At 43.6% G+C, this 22,584-nt stretch overlaps 1 protein-coding gene across 1 annotated transcript; it reads right to left on the bottom strand.

The window, feature by feature from the left end:
- Positions 1 to 14,332: 14,332 nt before the first annotated feature.
- LOC106887364 (tektin-3-like) lies at positions 14,333 to 22,306 on the bottom strand. Its single transcript, XM_014940825.1, has 8 exons — positions 22,210 to 22,306; positions 21,131 to 21,738; positions 20,516 to 20,599; positions 19,284 to 19,354; positions 18,899 to 19,042; positions 17,773 to 17,995; positions 16,728 to 16,882; positions 14,333 to 14,652 (listed from the first exon to the last, which is right to left on the bottom strand). The coding sequence occupies exons 2-8, from the start codon at positions 21,707 to 21,709 to the stop codon at positions 14,436 to 14,438; spliced, it is 1,473 nt and encodes a 490-aa protein (XP_014796311.1). The 5' UTR covers positions 21,710 to 21,738; positions 22,210 to 22,306; the 3' UTR covers positions 14,333 to 14,435.
- Between the last annotated feature and the right edge of the window lie 278 nt (positions 22,307 to 22,584).

Below are 22,584 nucleotides of genomic sequence, written 5' to 3'. Positions count from 1 at the left end.
TTCTGTTAAATAGGAACAAGCAGAAGCCCAGAAAATTACCTGGCCAATGTAGAATGGGTGGCTGAGGTGACAAAAACACAGCAAAAATTAAAATGAAAACTAACTAAAACAATTTTCAGTACTTCACCAACACAGAGAGACAAAGGACACTTCTATTACTGTGACTCAAATAAATTAGAGAAACAGCTTCATTTTAAGCCAGCAAGTGTGACTGACCACAAAAGCAGATAATGATGGAATTTCTTCTAGACATAAGGCAGTCTGCTTTGAGAACCAAACCCAGAAATCTAGAGGTGATGAAACTGAAAAGAGTCTTTCAGAAAACAGTTTAAAATGCTCCCATCTTTCCATGCCTGTGACACTGCAGTTCCAGGCAGAGGAAAACACAGCTCTGACAATCCCTAGCAGCAGCTGTGGCATGACCAGGATCAGATCCAGAGCCATGACCCCTTGCACCAAAAGATCCCAGAAGATGCCTCCAACTTCTCTAATACCTGTAGAGAAGGAACTATTTGTCACTGAAGGGACAATGTGTCTCAGGGACAATGATTTTTTTTCCTACACCTTCTGAGATAAATGCCATTGATACTAAAATAATAGAGTAGGGTGAAGGCAAGAGACATATTTCACCTCCAACATAATGTTATGGGCAGACAGCTGAATTTTTATGTTGTGCCAACTATTATTTCAAATTTTCTTCCACAAAAATATGAGCGTATGGCGAGCAAAAACCAAAAAACAAATCCCTTGATTCTCCACAAAAATCCCAAACTAGGATATTGTTCTCATCCCTTTGTATGAGGTGTTTTATGGTCATTTTGAAACATTTGAAATGCAGTTGAAAGCTTTTGGTGCTAGAAACAATTTTGTTCTGGTAACAAACTTTGTTCTGAAACATAAAAGAGTGGGCAGAAATAAACCTTCTCTGGTTAGGGAGCATTAAGAGCATTACAGAAACATCTAAGAACCTTGCAGGTATGGGAAAAGCAGAGATACTAAGGACCACACTAGGACCATGGCTGCTGTGTGATTAATTACTCATAAAGGCTGAAAAGACAGGAGCGGATGAAGACTACAACTGAGACAGGAGAAGCTAAAGTACTCAAACCTGGTAGGGAACCTGATAACCTGATAACACAATTCTGCATGAAGTTACACTCATGCCTCACTGCGCTCAGTGCTCAATTCCAGCACTGCTGGGGATTTTTATTGTTGTAGATTTTATTCCCTACTCTAATTATAATGAATAAGGTGATGATTAATGCTGCAAAGCAAAGACTGATGTTCAGTGCTGACACAACATCAGCATGTACATCCCTAAATCTGTCAATGAGGGACATGGTAAAATACAAGTGAGTGAATAGACTGATAATAAGAATATACTAAAACTAAAAAATGGGATTCAGAACCAAAACCTGTGACCCTACACAGATTTATCACACTGTGGTAACTTGTAAGACCTTCTTGTGGCTCATCTCTATTCCACAGGAGATTCATCAAAATGACTGGGGAGATTTTCATATATACTGTAGGATCTATATTTCATTGCATGCATTTCATGGGACATAGGTAAGTAACAGTTCAAGAAATGGTACACTATATCTGGGGTAAGAAGATTAATTTTGATAGAGTTTACTTAAAGCGAGACTTTGTACACCATCTTTTAATAGTCCCAAAAGATGAGTGTCCCATCACCAAAATACTAAATGTTTTTACTAAAACCTTTATGATTCTTCAGATTAATCTTATCTCTCATCCTCAAATTTACACAGACTTCTTCCCATTTTTTGGGCATGTTAGGAAAATTAATGAAACTATAGACAAAGGTCTGAAAATCACTTCCCAGCAAGCCCCTGTAAAATCTTGCATTTTTATTGGAATCAGCAAAATTCAGCAGCTCACTAAAGTCCAAAAAAGAGCCACTACAGCTAGATAATTATATGTCTCTTCACTACTACAAAAACCCCTCTGTACCGTGCCTATTGGAAAAGATTGAAATCCTTCCTTCATCTCTAAGTGACACTAGATCAGGCACAAGCTGGAAAAAAAATCATGTAGCTCACAGTGTTACACATCGTTTCATCCCTCTCTATGAGAGGGACTCAACAGAGGTCTCTCATTACAGCACTACTTAAAGCAGAAGCTACCAACCTTCTCTTTCTCCAGCTGTTTTTTGACCCACAAAAGCCTTTTCACAGGTGACCATCCCTCCAGGCTGATAATGCACCAGTGATCCTCAGAAAGCAGTACCAAAAGGTATATAAACTCAGCTGTGAACTCATGCCCCGGTACTTCAGACTGGGCTTTGCATTTATGTTCTAAGCTGAAAGAGCTCCCTGAGACACACCGGAGGAAAATAGGCAGAGACTCCTGAAGAGCAGTGAGCACTCTGGAAATGTTTCTTCAGTTCAGAAGCTTTGCACGTGTTATCACCTATCCCATTTATTTTAATGCCTTTAATCATGCTGTGAAATGCAGTCTCTCACATGTCACATTAGTTCTCAGGGAAAATCTAAACTCTAAAAGTAGTTCTCAAAAAGCCTATAGCCTATTTTAAACTGTAGATCTCTTTCCTCCATCTAGACTTCCCTTCCTCTCAGATCAAGCTGTAAACTCCTGAGGAGCCCTGTTTGTCTGGTGCCCCAGAGCAACATCCCAGCCCTCAGCACCAGCGTTCAGAAATAGCGAGAACCCTTTGAAATACTGCTCTTACTTCAGGTCCATGGTACGCTTCAAATTCTCACAAGAATTTCTTACCACAGCCAGCACCTGCTCCAGTTATCACTTTGGTATTCTTTAATGTTATTAGCAATTAAAAGCTTTATTAAGTAATGCAGCAAGTTTGAAAGACGCGTGTGCCATTTCAGTGGTTTGTGACGAGGGGGCCAGGGATGGCTGCAGGTCCTGGGGAAAAAAACCTGGATATTCATCCTCCCCGCTGCCTTCCACCACACATCCAGCCCTTCCCCGTCCCACACCTAACCCCTTCCATTTTCTGGAGGTACCTTGAGCCACCATCACGGGCACCAAGTGGACTGGCTGAATGACACCAAGGAACCCAACCTGGCCACGGTGCCAGCAGCAGGCCCTGACTCTGGATACTGACGTGCTGCTGGTGGCAGGGATGGCTGGATGCGTACAGCACACTCTGGAAAACTGTCACAAACCATAAACGTGGTACCAAACACCAGCTAAGGCTGCCTGTAATTCCTCAGCAACAATAAACACATGGGACAGTGGCCACACAACCCACACAGACAAGGAATTACCGTGAGAGTTTATGCTTCTGTGCACAGAGCAGGCCCTGCCGCCTGCGCGCAGAGGTAGCCAAAATATTATTTAGGAAACAATCAGGCTTAGCTATTTTTATAAGCCTTTTATAAGCCACCAGCAAGAGGCTACCCCTGCTTCTGCAACACTTATGGTGCCAGAAAATTCCTAGCTAGTCCTTGAAGGCTCAATATGTGTGTAATATAAGGTATTTTGTAACTGCAGAGCGGTGGCCTACCTCGAGGCAGTTTTCCAGGCCGTTTGCCACCACATAAGTTTGCACGGGCGGCCCGTTAGTGCCGTACACCATTCCAGCTTCTTTTTTTTTTTTTTTTAAGACAATATTACCAGCTTGTGCACCGAGCAGTAGAAATTTTGTGGCAGAAGGACATCTAGTGGCGCGATACATCTTTACCTGCTTTGCTGGTTCCCTCCGCAGCCGAGACAGAGACCTGCTGAGTTACAGAGGATTTGAAGAGAATTCAAAGTGTGCGGGTGTCCAGCTGATTTCGCTAGAAAATACTAGACCCAGGGATTTGATAAGACAGCATTCCAGCTGATTTCGCTAGAAAATACTAGACCTGGGGATTTGATAAGACAGCATCCAAAAAAAAAAATAAACCAGCAGCAATTTAACCACAAACCCAACCAACCAACCAAACAAAAAAACCAGCAGCAATTTAACCACATAACTCTGAAATCAACCTTCTCGAAATTGAACATTGCAAAGGTTTAGTGATTATTGCCACACTTCTTACCTACAGCGATGCCATCTCCAAATTTGGGTTTATACCAGCACTAATGGCCACCTACACAATTCATGCAGAATGACCATTAAAATCAGGATGCATTTAGCAGCAAAAGCTTCCCACTGAACTGCATAGATGCTCTGCATGGCAGCATCTCTGAAATACAGTGGTAGTTCTCTTTTTAAATTATTGTTTAAATAAGTTATTTTTTTTTAAATTCTTCTGAAAGCAAGAATTATTACATCTCACACTGACAAAAATCACACTAGTTACTCTGCATTGTAAATCACCTGAATGAAGGTTCTATAAGTGAAACACTGGAAATACAAAACTAGACAGACATATACAATAGCAACCACAATAGTCATTGTTAGTACACACTCTTAAACTGAATAGTTCCTGGAGAAAAAAATGCCATATATCACCAATGTAAAACAAAGATCAGTATAAAAGTCATGTGAAGCCATTAACATCTACATTTATATTGTTTCCAGAGTCATATCAAAATATCTGTTAAATATTTTTCAGAAAAAAAAACAACAAAATTATTATGGTAAAATAATAAAATGATTAAGGAAAAGAGTCAGTCAACCATTTACAAGTGAAAAAAAATACATTGTTGAAGATGTTGATTAAATAACAACCAATGTCTTTTCACAGCCATAGAGAAAATCTACAAAGATATGCATTTGCTTATATATATTTCTTTGTTGTTTTGTAATTTGGGGGCTAAAATTAGCTGCACCAGTAAATCTATAGGTGCATCTTGAAGATGCTGTTTTTTCTATTATACTAGCAGTATAAATAGCATGTCCTGTGAAATCCACTTCCCTGCCTGATACAGAAGGATTATCTTCGAAGGATATTGCCAAAAATGCACTTGCACTGTAGAAGAAACAATATTTGTTCATTGAGGTTACTTTCTTCAGTGAGATGTATAACAAAGAAAACCTCCGCAGCCAGGATAGCTTCTGATTTCAGCTTTTGTAGGTATATGCATTGGACAATATCTCCATAATTCATATTACTAGCATTACAGAAAGAAATTATGGCTAAAAAAGTAATAAGAACACCGTGTTTAGGAAACAGCTCCTGGAAAAACCAAACCATACCAGAAATATTAGAACATATGGGCATGATGCTACTAGCAAACATCTCCCTAGCCTGGGTATCGCCACCTCATACTCTGTTTCGCAGGGCAGACACATTCTGAGGAAGCTCATGATCGAGTAGGAAATAATGAGGTAACCACTGAGTCCGGCCAGCCTCTCTATGGTAAGCTGCACAACTTCAGTTTGGGGGAAAAAAAGCCCTGCTAACAGCATTCTGTTCTTTGTGAATGTGTTTACACTAAACTGGTAACTGTCTGGGTGGCAGTTATGTCTGGGTGCTACAAGCAAATACCAGTATTAGCAAATCCCAAAGTCACGGGGCACATCCAGAAGAATTAAAATGTTTGTTCGAATCATACTGAGTAATCACGTCCCTGACCCTGGACTGGAACTCCACATTTGTACTAGAAAAAAAACTAAACTCAAAATGTACTGTTTTCAAGTCCTATACTATATGAACTTTATAAACCTAGATATTCATGGATAATATCAGAAGAAATAAGAAGTCATATCAAAGAAAGAAATTACCTTCTATTTACTTTTACAAAGTAGTTTGCTTTTCAACATGTTATTTATCAATTTTTTTACTGATTTTAATTACTGTCTTCATATTCAGAATATATTCTATTTCTGCAAATAGCAAAATTTTACCTGGAACAGAAATATTCGTTGTATTTTATTTTAAGTCATACACTGAAAGAATTAGGAAATATATCCTCAGTAGAAATAAAGTCAGATAAAAAGGAAACCCTTCTTTTATCCCACTGCAGAGCCCAAAGCAACATTTTTTTTCCATTTATACTACTGGAATTTATTAACCTGGAGACTGTCTAAAGACATCCTTAAGGAAATCAGTTGAATTTCATAATATTGCCTATTGTTACATTTCCTCAATAATTAATACCGGTACACAAAACATTTGACCATTTTATATGTAGAGAAAATTACTCTAATTTTAGTCTAAAAGACTAAAATAGTTTCATTTTGCTGACACAGTCCACTGAAGTTGGCAGCAGCAAGAATACTGAGCAACTTTTTAAGGAATAGTAATACTTGGTGCCTTTCAGTCTTATTACAATAAATTACTCTAAACTCCATTGATTATTGAAATAAAAATTCCATTTCCCTTACACATTGACAATTTCTCTCAGGGAGAAGGGAAGTTTCTTTGTCATGCAGAAAAATTTCATTCCAAAGTTTTGTAAACAAAATTGGCGTTGACATTGCTGTGATTATTACAGTCAAGCTTCTGATTTTTAATATTTTCAACCTGACAGATTTATTTCTTCTCAAATAAAAAAAAAATCCTTCTTAGAATAAAAACATATAGCTTCCTTATATTTCCTGATTCTGAAAATTACCAGGTGCCAAGCTGTGAACATAAGGAAATTGAAGACCCTTGAGGGTGACCTTAAGAACCACAAAGGTGGGGAATTGTGATATAGTGGTTTAGGCAATTTCATTGCAGCTGCTTGGCATTAGAAAAATGAGAAATGGGTTTTCTGTTACTAAATATAATGAATTCCCTTTCTGTCTTGTCACAAATTGTCAAACTTCATTAATGAGAAGAAAGATGTGGTGCATACATATATAAAGGGTAATATGAATATACATATTTAAAATGGAGAAATGCTGCACATTGGTACAGGAGGATTCTTTCTCTCCATCATATTGCATAATTCTTTCTAAATAAGATATTTCAAAATTAGCTGATGCAGCAATGTAACACAACTTCAATATCTTCAAAGCAATTTGCTATTATTTGCAAAAAATGGCTAAATGCTTTTCAGGTACATAGATGCAGCTCAGTAGCTGTATTTCAGAACATTATTTAAACCACATTTAACTTTAAAGCTGTGGGTATCAAATGGAACAAGGCAACTTCTTTTAGTTAGAATCTTGCTGAATCAGAGTATAAAATACACCATTTAATAAGAACTTTTCATTACCTTTGCAATAACACTAAATTCAGCATGTCTCAGTTTGATTTTGAGGTCAGCAATCCTCAGCCTTTTATTCTTTCATGCAATCTATGAATAAATGTATTGCCAATAAGAAATGCTCAGATTTCACTTTGATAATCACCATAAAATACTCAAAAATATAATTTAACTTGAAAATGAAATTGAAGGAACACACCTCATGCAAATTTTGATTAATTCCCAGCCTTAAGCCTAGACTTTTGCTGGTTAGACTATTCTGGGGATGAAGGAGATGACCAGAATCATCCAGGTCCCTACATCTGCATATTCCATAGAGCTCTCTTAGCCCAGCAGATACCCTGAGGGACAATATGAGATTACAGAAATCTTACAGGCAGGATGAGTTCCTCTGCAACCCACAACCCTTTCTGGCACAAGACTCAACTTACATTTCTCAACTCTATCAAGAACATATTATACCTATAATTTCCGGAACTTAGAAGCAGTATTTAGACATTTAGACTTCTGCAGCTACAGAAATGAAGCATGTCATACACTTCTATGTATGGCGAGTAAAGCATGATGGATTTCTTCTGTACAAAACTGTACAAAAAAAGGGATCCAGTAGTCATTGAGCAACTTGAGAACATCAAATGTCAGAGTAGAATAAGTGCTTCATAGTAGTTCAAAATATCCTACTAATAGGAAACCTGAATCTGCAAGCTCTGGACCAGACGCAGCAGAGAAGTCTTATCATCTGAAAAAGATTTTTTCTTTATTCTTCACTGGGGTAGACCACCATAGCTCATTTGCAGTATGTTCTAAGAAACCCTGCAGCCCCAGGTCTTGTATCACTCTGTTCTGGTCACGTCCTCTCCTCCAAAAGACCCTGTTCACAAAGTACCAGCTCTTGAGGTTTGCTGAAAGTATCTGAAAGTGAGGACTTTTTTCTTTCTGAGCTGTTCTGCAATCACAAACTCCACAGGAGGCTGTGTCCCTGTATCTAACCTCTTTACTCACTGCCCAAATCCTCCACAACATTAATTAGATTGATGCTGTATTAGAAAGGATTTTTTTCTTCATGTTTTCTCTGCAGTTGCCTCAGAAGTGTCAAAGCTACATCAAACCTGATCACTGGATGTGCTCCATGGCCTCCCTCAGGGCTTGAAAGGTCCATCTGTCCTCAGCCTACACATCCAACCTTTCTTCCAGCGGAAACCAAGGCAGAACAGACACGGCAGGGAGTTGTTCAGAGGCACCCAGCTGTTAGTTGTGTGCCAGGTCAGTGCAGCAGCCTTCCAGTTTAAACATAGCCAAGGGGCTTTTGCAAATTACTTATCCCTCAGAAATATTGATCTAGTACTTTTCCCTCTGTTATATGCTTAGATCACCGCTCTGTCACATTTATGCGGGACACGCTCATTTCTGGTGCTTACTTGGCAATCCTGCATTTGAGAGACAGACTAGAAAATCTGGTGAAGTTCTGGAAATTAAAACAGAAATAGAATATTTGCACACAGTAACAAAGAGGAAATCTAAATTTCAGTTCTGCAGGGAAAGGTTATTCCATCTTCCTGAAGTATACAGGAGTCCATTGCTGTTTGTGCCCACACTTCACCTTACAATGCTTTTTTAAGCAAAACAGGCTTAATTATCTAAATAAATGTGAATTGAGTTAGAACGTATATAACATCAGGTACTTGTCACACATGGCTAGCAATGTCAGAGACATCACACAAATAAATGCAGTTACACAGGTCTGAGAAAGGGAAGACACCTCCCCAGTAAATCCAGTTGAAGTCACCAGTAACTCTGCTAAAATTAACAGAATTAAAAAGTAGTGCAATCAGGATCTATTAACAGTAAATTATTCGTTCTTAGAGTGAGTGTCCTTAGGAAACCAAAGATGTCTCACTATTAATTTTTAAGAGCGGCGGTTGTTTGGTCCTTCTGTTTTTTACATACTCATGAAACTGGAATTCGTCCTTTTAACTGAAGGTACCAGCTGAGATTCTCACCTGGTGCAGTATCACAAAAAGCAATAAGTCCCATTTAAAAATTACTACCTAACAATATTAGGGGAATTGGATCTACTTGCATTATGTAGCAGTAGTATAAAGCAGTAGTATAGCAACTGTCTTGCATGCAATTGCACGCGTACAAACAGAAACAGCAGCAGCTGCTGTCAGTGTCAAAGTTATTTTCAGAGGTGCCTCACTCTTATCCATAGAGACCTCTAGTGGGAAAAGAGCTGCAAGGCTTCAGTTTCTCCCAAGACCATGAAAATTGCAGAACCTTAATTTTTTTAACGGATCTGCTAACACATCAGCGCTTTAAATGGATCACTGCTTTTTAGCATCACGAGTTCAAAAGAGCAGTGAAGGAGAATCACCAGGTGATGAGCAGAAGTTGGCAGATGGTACTGGTGGTACACCGATGCCTGCAGGGTGGTTCTTCCCAGCAGCTGGGCTCTGATCCTCAGTCTGCCTGGATCCCAGTATCCCCCCCTTGCTGGCACCTGGACACAGGAGACCCCAAGGCCACAGCCACACTCCAGATGCTGGTACAGACCATTTCACCAGCACATGTGCACATGTGCAGACCCAGAGCTGGCCAGGACTGCCCTGGTCCTGCAGTAGCCACACACATGCATTAGGGTCCCACAGACCCTACAGTCTCTCCAGGAGCTGGCTGGGACTCTTCTGGTGCCCAGTAGCCCACTCCACTGTGGTGTCACCTTTAAAGACACCCACAGCTCCCAGGCCATTTCACCGACTCCCTGGCTGGTCACCTTTGATCTATGCTGACTTGGACATCCATGCTCCCTCCAGACACTGGGACCAGGGAACACAAACCCTTGTGGCTCATTGTCCTGCTCCAGAGGCTGGCACTTCAGTCGCTACGGTCTCTCCAGTGGCTGGTACCCAGGCACAGGGGCAACTCTGTCCTGTGGTCTGATTCCAGTCCCTGTCACCCAGACTCCCCATCCTCCCTGGACTGAGAGAATCCCTCATCCAGTAAAAGTGTTAGGGATTTAATAAGAGGACAGGAGAGACTGCACTGATCCGGCGCAGGGCATGGCCAGACAAGCATACCTGCAGCCAGCCCTTTTACTCCTTTATCCCTGTTTTCTTCACACTTGTTCCTCCCCTAATCATCTAAATCTCTCCCTTTCGTCACCTTTAGTTTCTGCCCTAATCATCCCATAATAAGTCCTGGGCAATCGCAAACTGGTTTTGCCTTCCATCCCATAACGTATCCCATTTCTCTAGGCAGCAACCTCCTTAGTCCAAAAGGTGCTCCAGGGCTGACTCCTGGTGAGGAGTGTCACACCTGGGACACTGGGGCTGAAGCTCCTGGGGCAGCCCTGGGACAGACCAGGCAAGGTGTCTCCTCTTCTGAAATCTGCAGTTTGGGTTCCTGTCTGCCTTTGTGTATCCCTGTGTTCCTCTGGCCTTGGGGAGATGGGCCTTTGATGGGCTGAGGGCTCCTCTGATGGGCCTGGGAGACACCCAGCAGGGTATCATTTGGGTCATCCCCCCCCACCCCGATTGTCTCCTTCTGCTCCTTTCTGGGTGTGCATGGGAGCTTTTATCACAAAACCTAAAGGACAGTACATTTATACTTTGATTATATTTAGAATGACTTATAAATGTAATGTCTCATTATAGTCTATTTTAGAAATATCAAAATCAGTGGTGTCAGAATTTCCTTCACTTTTTTCAAAAATGCCTGTGTTAAAATCAAGTAAAAGTTCAGCCTGAATTTGTCAAAAACATAAAAAGAACTTTAGTTACAGCACACCACATTTCTTAAATGGAGTGTTTTGCTTATTTCAAAATACCTCGTTCAAAACAAATACCTTGTTTGCAACTCATCAGATATGCAAATCTGAAAAAAAAAATCCAAACCATTTTCCCCATTTTTCCCCTTTTTTTTTTTTTTTCAATTCAAGCAAGTAAACCAAGAGGAGACCCTGCAGCCCTTCCTGAACATGTCCCATCTTGGTTGCATGATATCCTCCAGCAACAATGAGACTCTCCATTGGGCAGCAAGGGCTGAGACCCCGCAGCCTGGAAACAATTTCTACATGGAAACAGTGTTCTGCAAAATCCTGTTCACTACAGCAAAAATAGTGCTTCAGGTAAAAACCAATAGGCACTTCTTCTTTTTGACAAAGTTCTCATGTTAAACCAAACCAGTCCCACATATAGTTAAAAACAGAACAAGCAGTGTAAACGCAGAACTATAAATATTAATGAAATTTTGTATCAAACTGTGTGCCCAGAGAACAAGCACGGAAGACTGATTTTGTTTCCTGTGGATTTTCATAGTAATAAAAATTTGTGTTATTTTCATCAAAGCATGGCATAGCTCTGGGATGTCACAAATAACAGTTCTATGCTATGGAAACTGCATCATGTAACTAATAAACCACCACACTCAGAACTGCCAGGTAGTAGCTCATTTTAGCTGGTATGATTAAAGAAATGTATGGGGACTTTTAACAGAATGGGGTCTTACTAACGGTTAAACATTGCACAGACCTTGATCCAGGTTTATTTTTGTTTGGTTTTGGGGGATTTTTTTAATTATTGTTAGTACAGTGTGGTGTATTTCACTGACTAGTTATCACAAAATCACCCTCAGATTAGCTTCAGACTCTGTAGCAGCTTTCCTCTGCTGTCTCACCTGACCATGGGGGACTTTTTCAAGACCTGGGGTTATTTCAGCTGAACCCGACAGGCTCTTAGCTGCACCAAGAGTATAAAATCATCTTTTACGACTGAGAGGCAGCGAGTGGGCAGAAGTAGTTTCCTAGAGGAACAGTCAGCCTCAGGAGCAGCAAGATTGATGGCTGGTATTAACCGTAAAGATAAACCCAAGGCAGGGTGCCAAGCATTATACAACTTGCATGACATGCGTTTGGTAGCTCTGTCCCAAAGGTCGCCTGAGATCTCATATATCTTGCCGTGCCGTGGCTAGACAGCTGCAGTTTTTCTCTTACCACACAAGCCCGATGGGCAGATTTTTTGAACAGATAATATTTTGTATTTGCTTGCGTTGTTTCATAAAAGCAGCTCAGGAGGCAATCAAAATTGCTGCCTGGGAGACATCCAACCTGAAGTGGAGAGAACATGGGGAGAAACTGGTAAAACTGATGAAAACATCTCAGGCTTACTTATGCCACAGGATAATTAAGAGATGTATTTCTTCGTTGTATTCCTTCAATACCAGATATATGCATTAAACAACCTGTTCTAGTAAGTGACTGTGCAAGACCTTTAGGTTGGGCAGGGCTTGTAATTTGTTTTTTAAAACGAGTGTTATACCACGCAATTAAGAGTCCTAACTGTATTTATTTTTGTGTGGTCCGAAAACCTAACCTGTCCCTGAGAAGCCTGGTGCTAGGCAACTTCTTTGTACTTGCCTCCTGGTAATGGATCACGCTCACCTGAGGAGAGAGCCAACAATTCTTCCTTGTCAGTCATGACAAAAGCAGTCACAGTTTGCGTGCTGGGTATCGAATCCATATGATATACTTTTCTCTTCGCAACTGATTCACAGGATAAACAAGCACACGGAACACACAGTAAGTTTTTAAAAAAATGAATAAATGAATCAGCCTGTCTCACTGCTTGGAGCCCTTTACAAAGCAGAAAGCGTCTGAAATGTGCAATAAAGTTACTACAAAATGCATCACACACACATACATCTACTGAATTATATGGTTGTATTATCACACTACTTCAGTAAGCCCTAATTGTAAATCATGACAAGCCACTTCAATCAACATGATATAAATGAAAAAATTACACTAAAAGTTACTACAAAATGCATCACACACACATTACTGAATTATATGTTTGTATTAATCACACTACTACAGTAAGCTCTAATCGTAAATCACAACAAGCCACTTTAATCAACATGATATAAAAGAAAAAATTACACTGTTCCAGTGCAATTTGAGAAACATCTCAGAAGTAGAATGCAACAAGTGGTTATAAGTATCTTCCCTACAGCTTAAATTATAAAAGTATAATTTTGCTGCACTTATAAAATTATGTTAACCTAGTTTTTAGAAGTCAAATATGCTGCACTTGTGATGTAAACCTGTGTTTTAGAAGTGAGGAGCTGAAATGCAGTATGTACAAGAAACTGTGGGCAACTAAGCTAGCCCTCAAGAATTTCTGATGATTCTATATCTAAACCTGTGTTTTAGAAGTGAGGAGCTGAAATACAGCATGTACAAGAAACTGTGGGCAACTAAGCCAGCCCTCAAGAATTTCTGATGATTCTGTATCTAAAAAGCTAAACCACTTTTGCTTTTGCACGTATTTCACTGTGCAGTACCAACATGCCTTCGTTGCATGTCCCAGAAGATGGCAGCAGTCACACAATATTTCATGGATTTAGAGACGCTGTTTGCTTCCAAGCCTAGTTGTGCTTTTTTACAGATCATTTTCTCTGTTTAACCATTAAAGAAGCAAATATCCCTTATCACGACTTTGCTGCTAACACTCAGTTTGTACCTGACAATATACTACCTATTCATAGTTTTTAAATTCATTTTAAATGAAACGAAAACCATTTGTATTAAAACACTTTATTAATGGCCTTCTGAAAGCACATGTAATACTATTTACTATTTACTAGCACTGAGGAGATATTAAAAAATATTATAACCTCTGTGCTCATCTTAAACATTACATTCTGTTCCCCCAGCTTTTTCGTAGAGGTTTAACAGAACCCTGAGAGAACTATGAATAAAAAAACATTTTCTCAGATTTGCAGTGAAAAAGCATGCACTTAGTTTAAACAAAGCTAGTTGGTATTTTTTTTTTAAAGGGGAATAGTTTAGATTAATACAGTATCAGGACTTTCCATGTTTGGAAAGAAGAAATAAAATGTTCATCCCCTGTATGACCTGTAACTAATTATGACAATTTAGTACTGCTTCTATTTCACCAGTGATACCGATTCACACTGAATGCTATAGAAGAAAGGGGACTCCAGACAGTTGGCATGGTTTTACCCTGCACTTTTTCCACACCGGACAGGCTCAAAAGGAGAAAGACAGGACAGTTTTTCTCCTAAAATCACAGAGTGACAGGGTAGGAATGAATCCCCTTGGGTGAATTTACTCTTAGTTGTATACAGGATATATTCCGTTACTGTCTGGCACACCGTGAAAGAGCAGTGGAAAGGAAAAAACAAAAAACAAATTCTTGGTAGATCATGTAACACATAAAGTGATCATTTAATTTCTGCTCATGGTTTCATCAGGAAGTGAAACTCTCATCACATATTTTCAAAGCATCTTTGCAAAACTGGGAATCCTTCCTGCAACAGAGAATGTGAGTTCTGCTGAGCCCAGCCTAAACAGAACCCAGCAGCCGTGCGATGCTGGGGAAGGTCTTGCGTATCCCCATGCACTTCTCCTGGTCGATGAGGAGGGAGTTGGCTTTGATGGCCAGCTCATGCTGCAAGATCGACTTGGCATGATACAGCATTTGCAGGTTTTCCTCGGTGGCTCTCAGCCGCTCCTCAAGGATCTGGACCGTCTCATCAATTTCGTGGACCTCGTTGACAAGGCTGGAAAACAGCAAGGAACCCTTGTTACCAGTTCCACACAGGGGTGGTTTCTAGTTTAGAATCACAGAATCGTTTTGGTTAAAAGAGACCTTTAAGATCATCAAGTCCAACCGTTACCCTACCACTGCCAAGTTACCACTAAACCACATCCCTCAGCACTACATCCGCCTGTCTCTTCAATACCTCCAGGGATGGTGACTTAACCACGTCCCCAGGCAGCCTGTTCTAATGTTTGATAACCCTTTTGGTGAAGAATTTTTCCCTAATATCCCACTTAAATCTTCCCTGGTGCAACTTGAGGCCATTTTCTGTCGTCCTATTGATTGTCATTTGGGAGAAGAGACCATTTGGGAGAAAAGACCTTGCTACACCCTCCTTTCAGGTAGTTGTAGAAAATTATAAGGTCTCCCCTCAGCCTCCTTTTCTCCAGACTAAACAACCCCAGTTCCCTCAGCTGCTCCTCATAAGACTTGTTCTCCAGACCCCTCACCAGCTTCATTGCCCTTTTCTGCACATGCTCTAGCACCTCAATGTCTTTCTTGTAGTGAGGGGCCCAAAACCAAACACAGTACTCAAGGTGCAACCTCACCAGGGCCGAGTACAGGGGGACGATCACTTCCCTGCTCCTGCTGGGCCACACTTTTTCAGATTTGAGCCAGGATGCTATTGATCTTCTTGGCCACCTGGGCACACTTGGCCTTGTTGAACTTCATACCATTGGCCTTGGCCCATAGATCCAGCCTGTCCAAATTTTTCTGTACGGCCATCCTGCCTCAGGCAGATCAACACTCCCACCCAACCTGGTGTCATCCGCAAACTTCCTGAGGGTGCACTCAATCCCCTCATCCAGATCACTGATGAAGATATTAAACAGAACTGGCCCCGCTGCAAGCCCTGGGGAATACCACTTCTGACCAACAACCAACTGGATTTAACGCCATTTACCACAACTCTTTAGGCCTGGTCATCTAACCAATTCATAACCCAGAGAAGCGTACACACTTCCAAGCCAGGAGCAGCCAGTTTCTCCAGGAGAATGCTACAGGAAACGGTGTCAAAAGCATTGCTAAAGCAATTACTTGGCCATAGTATTACCCACTTCAGTGTGCTCAGACTAACTCGGACTCCCTGTTTCTGGCAGATGCACAGGAAAGCTGAGGGCAGAGCTCTTGTGGACCTCAGCAGGGAGGCATGGTAATGTCTGCTTGAAAGCTTTGGCAGTGTGCAGGCATGTCTCCCAGAGCAGCTTGTGCCACCAAGAAGAGGGATGACCAGCTTGGTTTCCTGTTCCTGTTTGGTTTTGCAAGTTTTTTGGTTCCCCCTCCTGGATTTCCCTGTGCAGGGGTCCTCCCCACACCCACAGATGCGCGTACAGCAAAAGAGGACAGCCAGGAGAGGAGAAAATTGAATGTGAAACAAGTGGAGGATGGAAAAAAATGGCATATGAGATGCTAAACAGGCTCTGGGGCTGGGTTTCAATTGCTCTTATAAGGCTTCACCTGGAGACTTGTCCAATGGGCACGCAGAAGTAGGCATGAAGTTCGGGGTGCCTCGCAGGGGGTGCTGCTGGGCACTCAGGGCAGCCTGCTCCTCCACAGCCCCTCGGGGTGCAAACCCACAGAGCTCACTATGTCCTTGGAAGGGTTTCCAGTGTCCCCAGGGGAGGTGAGTTCAGCCCCTACTGCTTCTCCATGCACCATAGGGTGCACCCTTTCTTGCAGTTCTCCAAAAGGAAGGACCTAAGTGCTCTCAGTGCAGACCTCTTGGAAAGTAAAAGGCTTGTGCTTGAAAACTGAGCTCATCCAACCTCTGGGAAACAGGCAGGAGAGAAAAGGAGGTTTACCCAAGTGGGAAAAATCCAGCTTCTCATGGGGCCATCGTGTACAGCCTCCTTTGTGGGTACAGAGCTTTCCCAGTACCCAAAGGCTGCTCATTGCTTTTGATTAGAGCAGTGCACTTATGGAAGGACTAGTCAGGAAAAAAACCCACGATTAATTTTGTCATCCAGTGATGCTCCTGAGTGCTAACACCCACAACTCCTCAAGGACCCTGCCAGCCCCTTGCTCCTGCCTTACCAGAACTGGGCAGTGTCCCGGCACAGCTCCATGTTTGGTCTCCGTGTGCGCTCATCCAGCCGGGTCTGAGCCACTCTGAACGGAGGCCCTTGGTTCCTCATGGCTTTTTGAATGGCTTCTATGTTCATCTCCATCTGGAAGATTTCCTGCAGTGTCTGGTGTAAAAAAGAAACACATGCATAAATGAAAAATACGTTCTCAAGTGATAACGTAATTTCCCTTTTCTCCTGTCCATCTGCAGAAAAAAACAAGGTCAACAAGCAGGCCCTGTGCTCAGACCACTGTCACTCTGCCATATATTGAGGCCCAGATCCAGCAGCAATTTCTCCTCACGGGAAAGCCTGTCTTTGCTGTTGCTGTCACATCAGAGGAAGGTTTGGAGCAGTGACAGACATATTGAATTACCAGCTTCCCAAAGATATTGCTTGCAGGATCATCCATCAGTAGCAACTAAGAGAGGGAAGGTTTTTCATGGATCCTCAATTAAAGATGTGGAATCAGCCCATAATGCTGCGCTCCCAGTATCTCCTCAGATAATCAATAGATTAGATTAATAGATCAACCCACCAGTCCGAGCCAGGTGTCCACCACTGATCTCCACTTCCTCTGCTTGGCAGAGCAAACACAAGGATACCTGTGCAGCAACCACACAGCACTGACAAGGAAAACTTGTCCTTGGAGGAGAAGCAAGCCTGCGAACCCCCAAGCAAGAGGCCCAGCAAAGACTTTCTGCAGGGCAGTCAGCGCTTCTGGAATAACTCCTAGGAGAGACAAGCAGCATTGGCATTTTCTGCTGGAAATCCCTGTGCTCCCAGGCTGTCAGCTGGGACGCACTAGCAAAAGATGGGATCCCTTGAGATGAAATTACAGTGCCAACTCCTCCTGCTCCAAGAAGAAAGTCCCCAGGACTTGAAGTTTCAAACAGAAAATGATACTATAAACAGCTTCTTGCAGTGACTGTTACTCTGCTTGGGCCAGGCCTGTGTGGAAGGTTCTGCTTTGGAGGTGTCCCTGGGAAGTGACAGTGTCGCAACAAAAGGTCTACCTTGGCCAGGTGGGCCTGAATCTTGCTCTTGGCTTCAGCTGTCTCAGCGATGCGGTTGGTGAAGGCAGCGTTCACCCTGCTGAACTGGCACCGCATCTCGTTGGCTGTCACCACCAGCAGGTTCTCACTGCTGTCCCGCAGCTTGGCGGAGGCTGCCCGTTCACACTGGGAGCGGAGGATGTTGTCATCTGTGAACTTGGCCCATGATTCCGGCACCGAGATCCTGGGGGGAAGAATCATAGAATTGCCCAGGCCGGAAGGGACCTCCAAAGGTCATCTAGTCCCACCTCCCCGCAGTCAGCAGGGACACCCCCAACTAGCCCAGGTTGCCCAGGGCCTCGTCGAGCCTCTCCTTGAATATCTCCAGGGATGGGGCCTCAACCACCTCCCTGGGCAACCTGTTCCAGTGCTCCACCACCCTCACAGTAAAGAACCCCCTCCTAATCTCCAGTCTAAATCTGTTCCCCTCCAGCTTGAAGCCATTGCCCCTCGTCCTGTCACTGCAGGCCTTTCTAAACAGGCTCTCCCCAGCCTTCCTGTAGGCTCCCTTCAGGTACTGGAAGGCTGCTATGAGGTCTCCCCGGAGCCTCCTCTTCTCAAGGAAGGAGGGAGAGGCCCCTGGTAAGCCCGTGCTGCTGAAGCTGGACATGGGCAGGCATGGACCCAGCCAGGGAGCAGCTTGGATTAAATGTACTTAAATCTATGCTTTTTATTTGACCATAGGTCATGATTTAACCCCAGCCAGCAGCTAAGCCCCTGCAGCCACTCACACAGTTCTCCTCCTTCCTCCCAGAAGGGCACAGAGAAGAAGGCGTAAAGGAGGGGAAAGGGAAGGAAAAAATCTTATGTGTGGAGATAGACAGTTAAATAGAACAATAACAGAAACGGAAAATAAGAATAAAAATAAAAACAATAATTATTTTAATAGAACAATAACAGAAAAGGAAAATAAGAATAAAAATAAGAACAATAATTATGGGTGGAAAGAAATGGCCTTTGTGAGGCTGGTGCCTCCAGGCAGGATGGATGTGCCTTTTCAGCAGGATGGAGACAAGCAGCTCCCTGCCAGGAAGAGGCACTGTGCATCCCAGAGACAGCTTGGTTCTGTGTGCCGCCATGCACTCACGTGGCATCGACCCGCTCCACCCCTTGGTAGTATCCAATGCCGTCGGAGGTGTTCCTCAGGTGGTAGCACTTGTCATCGATGTGGTGGGCCACCTGCTTGTTGGCCAGGTCCCTCTCCAGCTCGTGCTGGGCCACCCTGTTGGACCTTCAACATGCAAATAACAACCATCGGTGGGGATGTACCGGTGGAAAGGCTTCCTCCCCAATCCACTTCCCCACAGCTCCCACCCAGGCAGCTCTGTCCCCCCATGAGCATCACTGCCTGCTTCCCGTGGAGCCTGTGTGGGGTTTACAGCTGCGGGGTGTGGGTAGAGGTTAGGATCTGCTGGGGGTTCACATCAAATGCACATGAGACCTACGGCATGAGATAAAGAGCTTCTCCTTACACGAGCTGGGCTTTTGCCATATCCAGGTGCTGCTGCAACCTCTCCTGGCACGATCTGATGACATCAACTTCCTGGGCAAAGGCAAAACACAAACCCCATTGTCAGTGTCCATACTCAATCATACTGCTCACACTCATCCCCTCAGACCTTCCCAACCCTCCACACAGCAAGAACTTGCCTGACAGTCTTTCTGCCCAAAGCAAACAGGCAGGGAGTGGAGAAAGCACCCCCAGACTCAGTGCACTCACTTGGGCAGCTGACCCAGAGCACAGCGACCAGGAGGGGAGAGAAGGGTGCTGTGGCCACAGCCATGGCCTTTGCATTCACTTTCAAGGTAGGTTAATAAGTATTTTTTCATCTTGACATCAGTGTCAAGTGCTGGTTAGTTCCACTGCAAGGACAGGGACAGATCCTGACCTGGTCTGAACAGGCAGAGGCGTTCCCTGCACCAGCAGCACTACACCCTTCCATCCCCAAATCAGCATCTGCCCTTTTTGCTCCCAAAATATTTTCCTCATCCATATGGGACAAGAGGAGTTGGACTTGACTTCAGTGTAAAACCCCAGTCTGAAATTTCTAAGAAACATTCAGCTTTTCAGTTGTAATTGAAAGCAGACTGTCTAAAGGCAGGCAGGACTGTCCATTCTTATAGTTTCTACAAAATCCACTGCCTAAGCACACACAGCCTCAGTCCTACTGTGGCCACGCTGCCCTGAGCAAAGCAAAGCTGGGGGAGATGTAATCTCCTTTATTGGACCAACTAATAGAGTTGGGACAACCAGGCAAGCTATTGGGCACACACCGCCTTCTCCATATCTGTGTGTGCATCTGTGAGTGTGAGATACAGAGAGATATATGTATATGATATAGCTATCGAGATAGACCATATGTATGTGACATAGATCCATAGAAAACCTGTTCTGGCAGGGCTCCAAAAAGCAGGACAGTCTCAGAGACTCCTTCAGGAGGGACAGAGGATCTCAATATGCTACACAAACACAGAGCTGGTCTTCAGCTATTCCTTCCTCTGTAAGGGCCAGTCTTACCCACACTGCAGGGGCGTGCTGCTGCGTGGGGGAACACTGTCCCCTGGCCCAGCAGGTTTTGGGGGTTTGAAGAGCTGAGCACCTGACCAGCACTAAGGAGCTAGGTAGGGAACAAGGCTGAAAAGCCTCTTTAGGGCAGTTTAGGTAAAATTAGCTTTAACACATGATCTGAGCTGCCAAGCTTACTGTGAAGAGCTCTTTCTCCACGCTGTCATGGACTAGGTCGATGCCCATCCTCTTCTCCCGCTGAAGCAAGCACTCCTGAGAGATCTGTTGGGGACACGTCATCATTGTTGGCTGCAGGGGCAAGATTCTCTGTAGGGACAGTTCCCAATTCAAGGAATGGAAGTAAAGAAATTCTAGGCAGGCACAGAGATGACAGCAGGAGAAAAAAGTGCCCAGGGCATCTGGTTTAGCTGACAATGAGCAGCTGAGCTGCAAGATCTGCATTAAATCAACATGAGGGAGCACATGTGTCCCTGATGCAACCACAGCTGAATTGAGGGACCTGTGTCAGCCTTGATGCTGACCTCACCACAGCCTTGTAGTAGGACATGGATGTTTGTCTCCCAAACCAGGATTTTGGATGTACCACTTATAAAAATATATTTGGTTCTGATGTGCCAATAGGGGATGCAGCAGATGGCAAGTGATTTGTTGATTACTAACATAATTAATGGTCTCTTCAAAAAAACTTTCTAGATGTTACGGAGCTGCAGTGAAACTTAATTAGACTTTTGAGTGGCTACAGATGTTTTGGCAGTAGGCTACAGCTTGCAGCCCACTGGACAGGGTGCTTACCTGGAGAAGAGGCTCTGTCTCGGCCAAGGCTCTCTCCAGTCTTTTCTTCACGTCTGTGAGGGCATTGGTCTCCCTAATCATATCATCCAGCTCAAGGCAGAGCTCCGATTTCCAAAATCCAATATCATTGGCACGTATTCCCACGATTTTGGTGTTTTCTCCTTGTGTTTTCTCTGTCTGCTGATATTTATCCTCAATCATGTGGAAGGTATCAACTCTCAGACACTCCGCGTCATGCTGGTAAGTCTCCGACTCTTTGTAGTTGCTCAGGTTGGACCTGTACCAGTCATCAGGGGTGTACCGGGTGATGAAGGTTGGTTTGTGGGAAACTAAAGGAAGCTTCTTGCTGGCAGTCATCTCCTGGAAACTTTTGGAAAAGGGAGCCAAAGTTTGGTTGATGGCAGCTGGTTTATAGTAGGTGCTGGACATCCAGGGGAGGCTGGAGTTCTGAGGCAACGGGTAGTAAGGAAAACGGTCCTTATAGCTTGAAGCCATGGCACTGATGGCAGGCAGTAACTTGGTCGTTGTTGAGCGTGGGTGGGTGTATGTTGCCGTTAAGGGAGAACCAACAGGCTCCATTCTTGAACACTGCTATTCAGGTATGTGTCCTGCACAGAGGAGGAGACAGAAGACAACCTCACTCAGTGAGCTCCGGTGCTTAGCTGACTTGTTACAGCAACACATGCAACTTGTAACACAAACAGCGATGGACACATTGCCTGTACAGGCCTAAAACTTTTTGAAGCAAATCCCTTCTGACAACATCCCAAGATTTTCCATATAGAAAAGAATTTGCCTTTGTTGTTAGTATCTAGCGTCAGGCCTTAAAACGCGGAGAAAACTAAATCATGGCTGCTCAGGAGAATAACACGTACTAGACCTTCATTTTCCTTAAATCTGTTACTTTTTCCTGCATTTCCAGCTGAAATAAAAGCCCTGGCACCCCCCTGGGGTAAGCTATCCCAGGGTGATGCTTTCTGCCATGCCTGAACATGGACACACAACAGGACATTTTGGGAATGATTAGGCAAAATACTTGCTTTTTTAGTCCTCCCCTCCCAGTTAAAGTACATACTCACCCTTAGCTTCCAGAGGCTTGCAGGTGCCTGGGGGGAGCTGCTGCTGCTTACTGCTGTGCTCTCAGGGTTGGTGGCAGCATCCCCAGTGCTGTCTGACACAGAACCAGGGCAGCGTTGCCACGGGGACAGGGTGCTCAGTGACCGGGTTTGGCCTGGGCAACTCTGTGCAGCTCCCATGGCAACCTGATGCAGCCATTGGGCAAGCTGGTGCTCTTGATGGGCAACCCGGGATCACCCCTGGACAAGAAAATACTGTATGAACTCACTGCCCTCAGTGGGCAACCCAGTGCCACCCCTGGATAACTCAGTGCAGGCTCTGGCCAACCTAGCGCCTTTGCTGGGCAACTTGATCCCATCCCTGAACCACTGGTGCCA

The sequence above is a fragment of the Calidris pugnax genome, unplaced genomic scaffold (genome assembly GCF_001431845.1).
Source record: "Calidris pugnax isolate Ruff unplaced genomic scaffold, ASM143184v1 scaffold8, whole genome shotgun sequence".
NCBI classification, from domain to species: Eukaryota; Metazoa; Chordata; class Aves; order Charadriiformes; family Scolopacidae; genus Calidris; species Calidris pugnax.
Note: the sequence above shows the minus strand (reverse complement) of the source record. Positions and strands in the feature narration are given on the sequence as shown.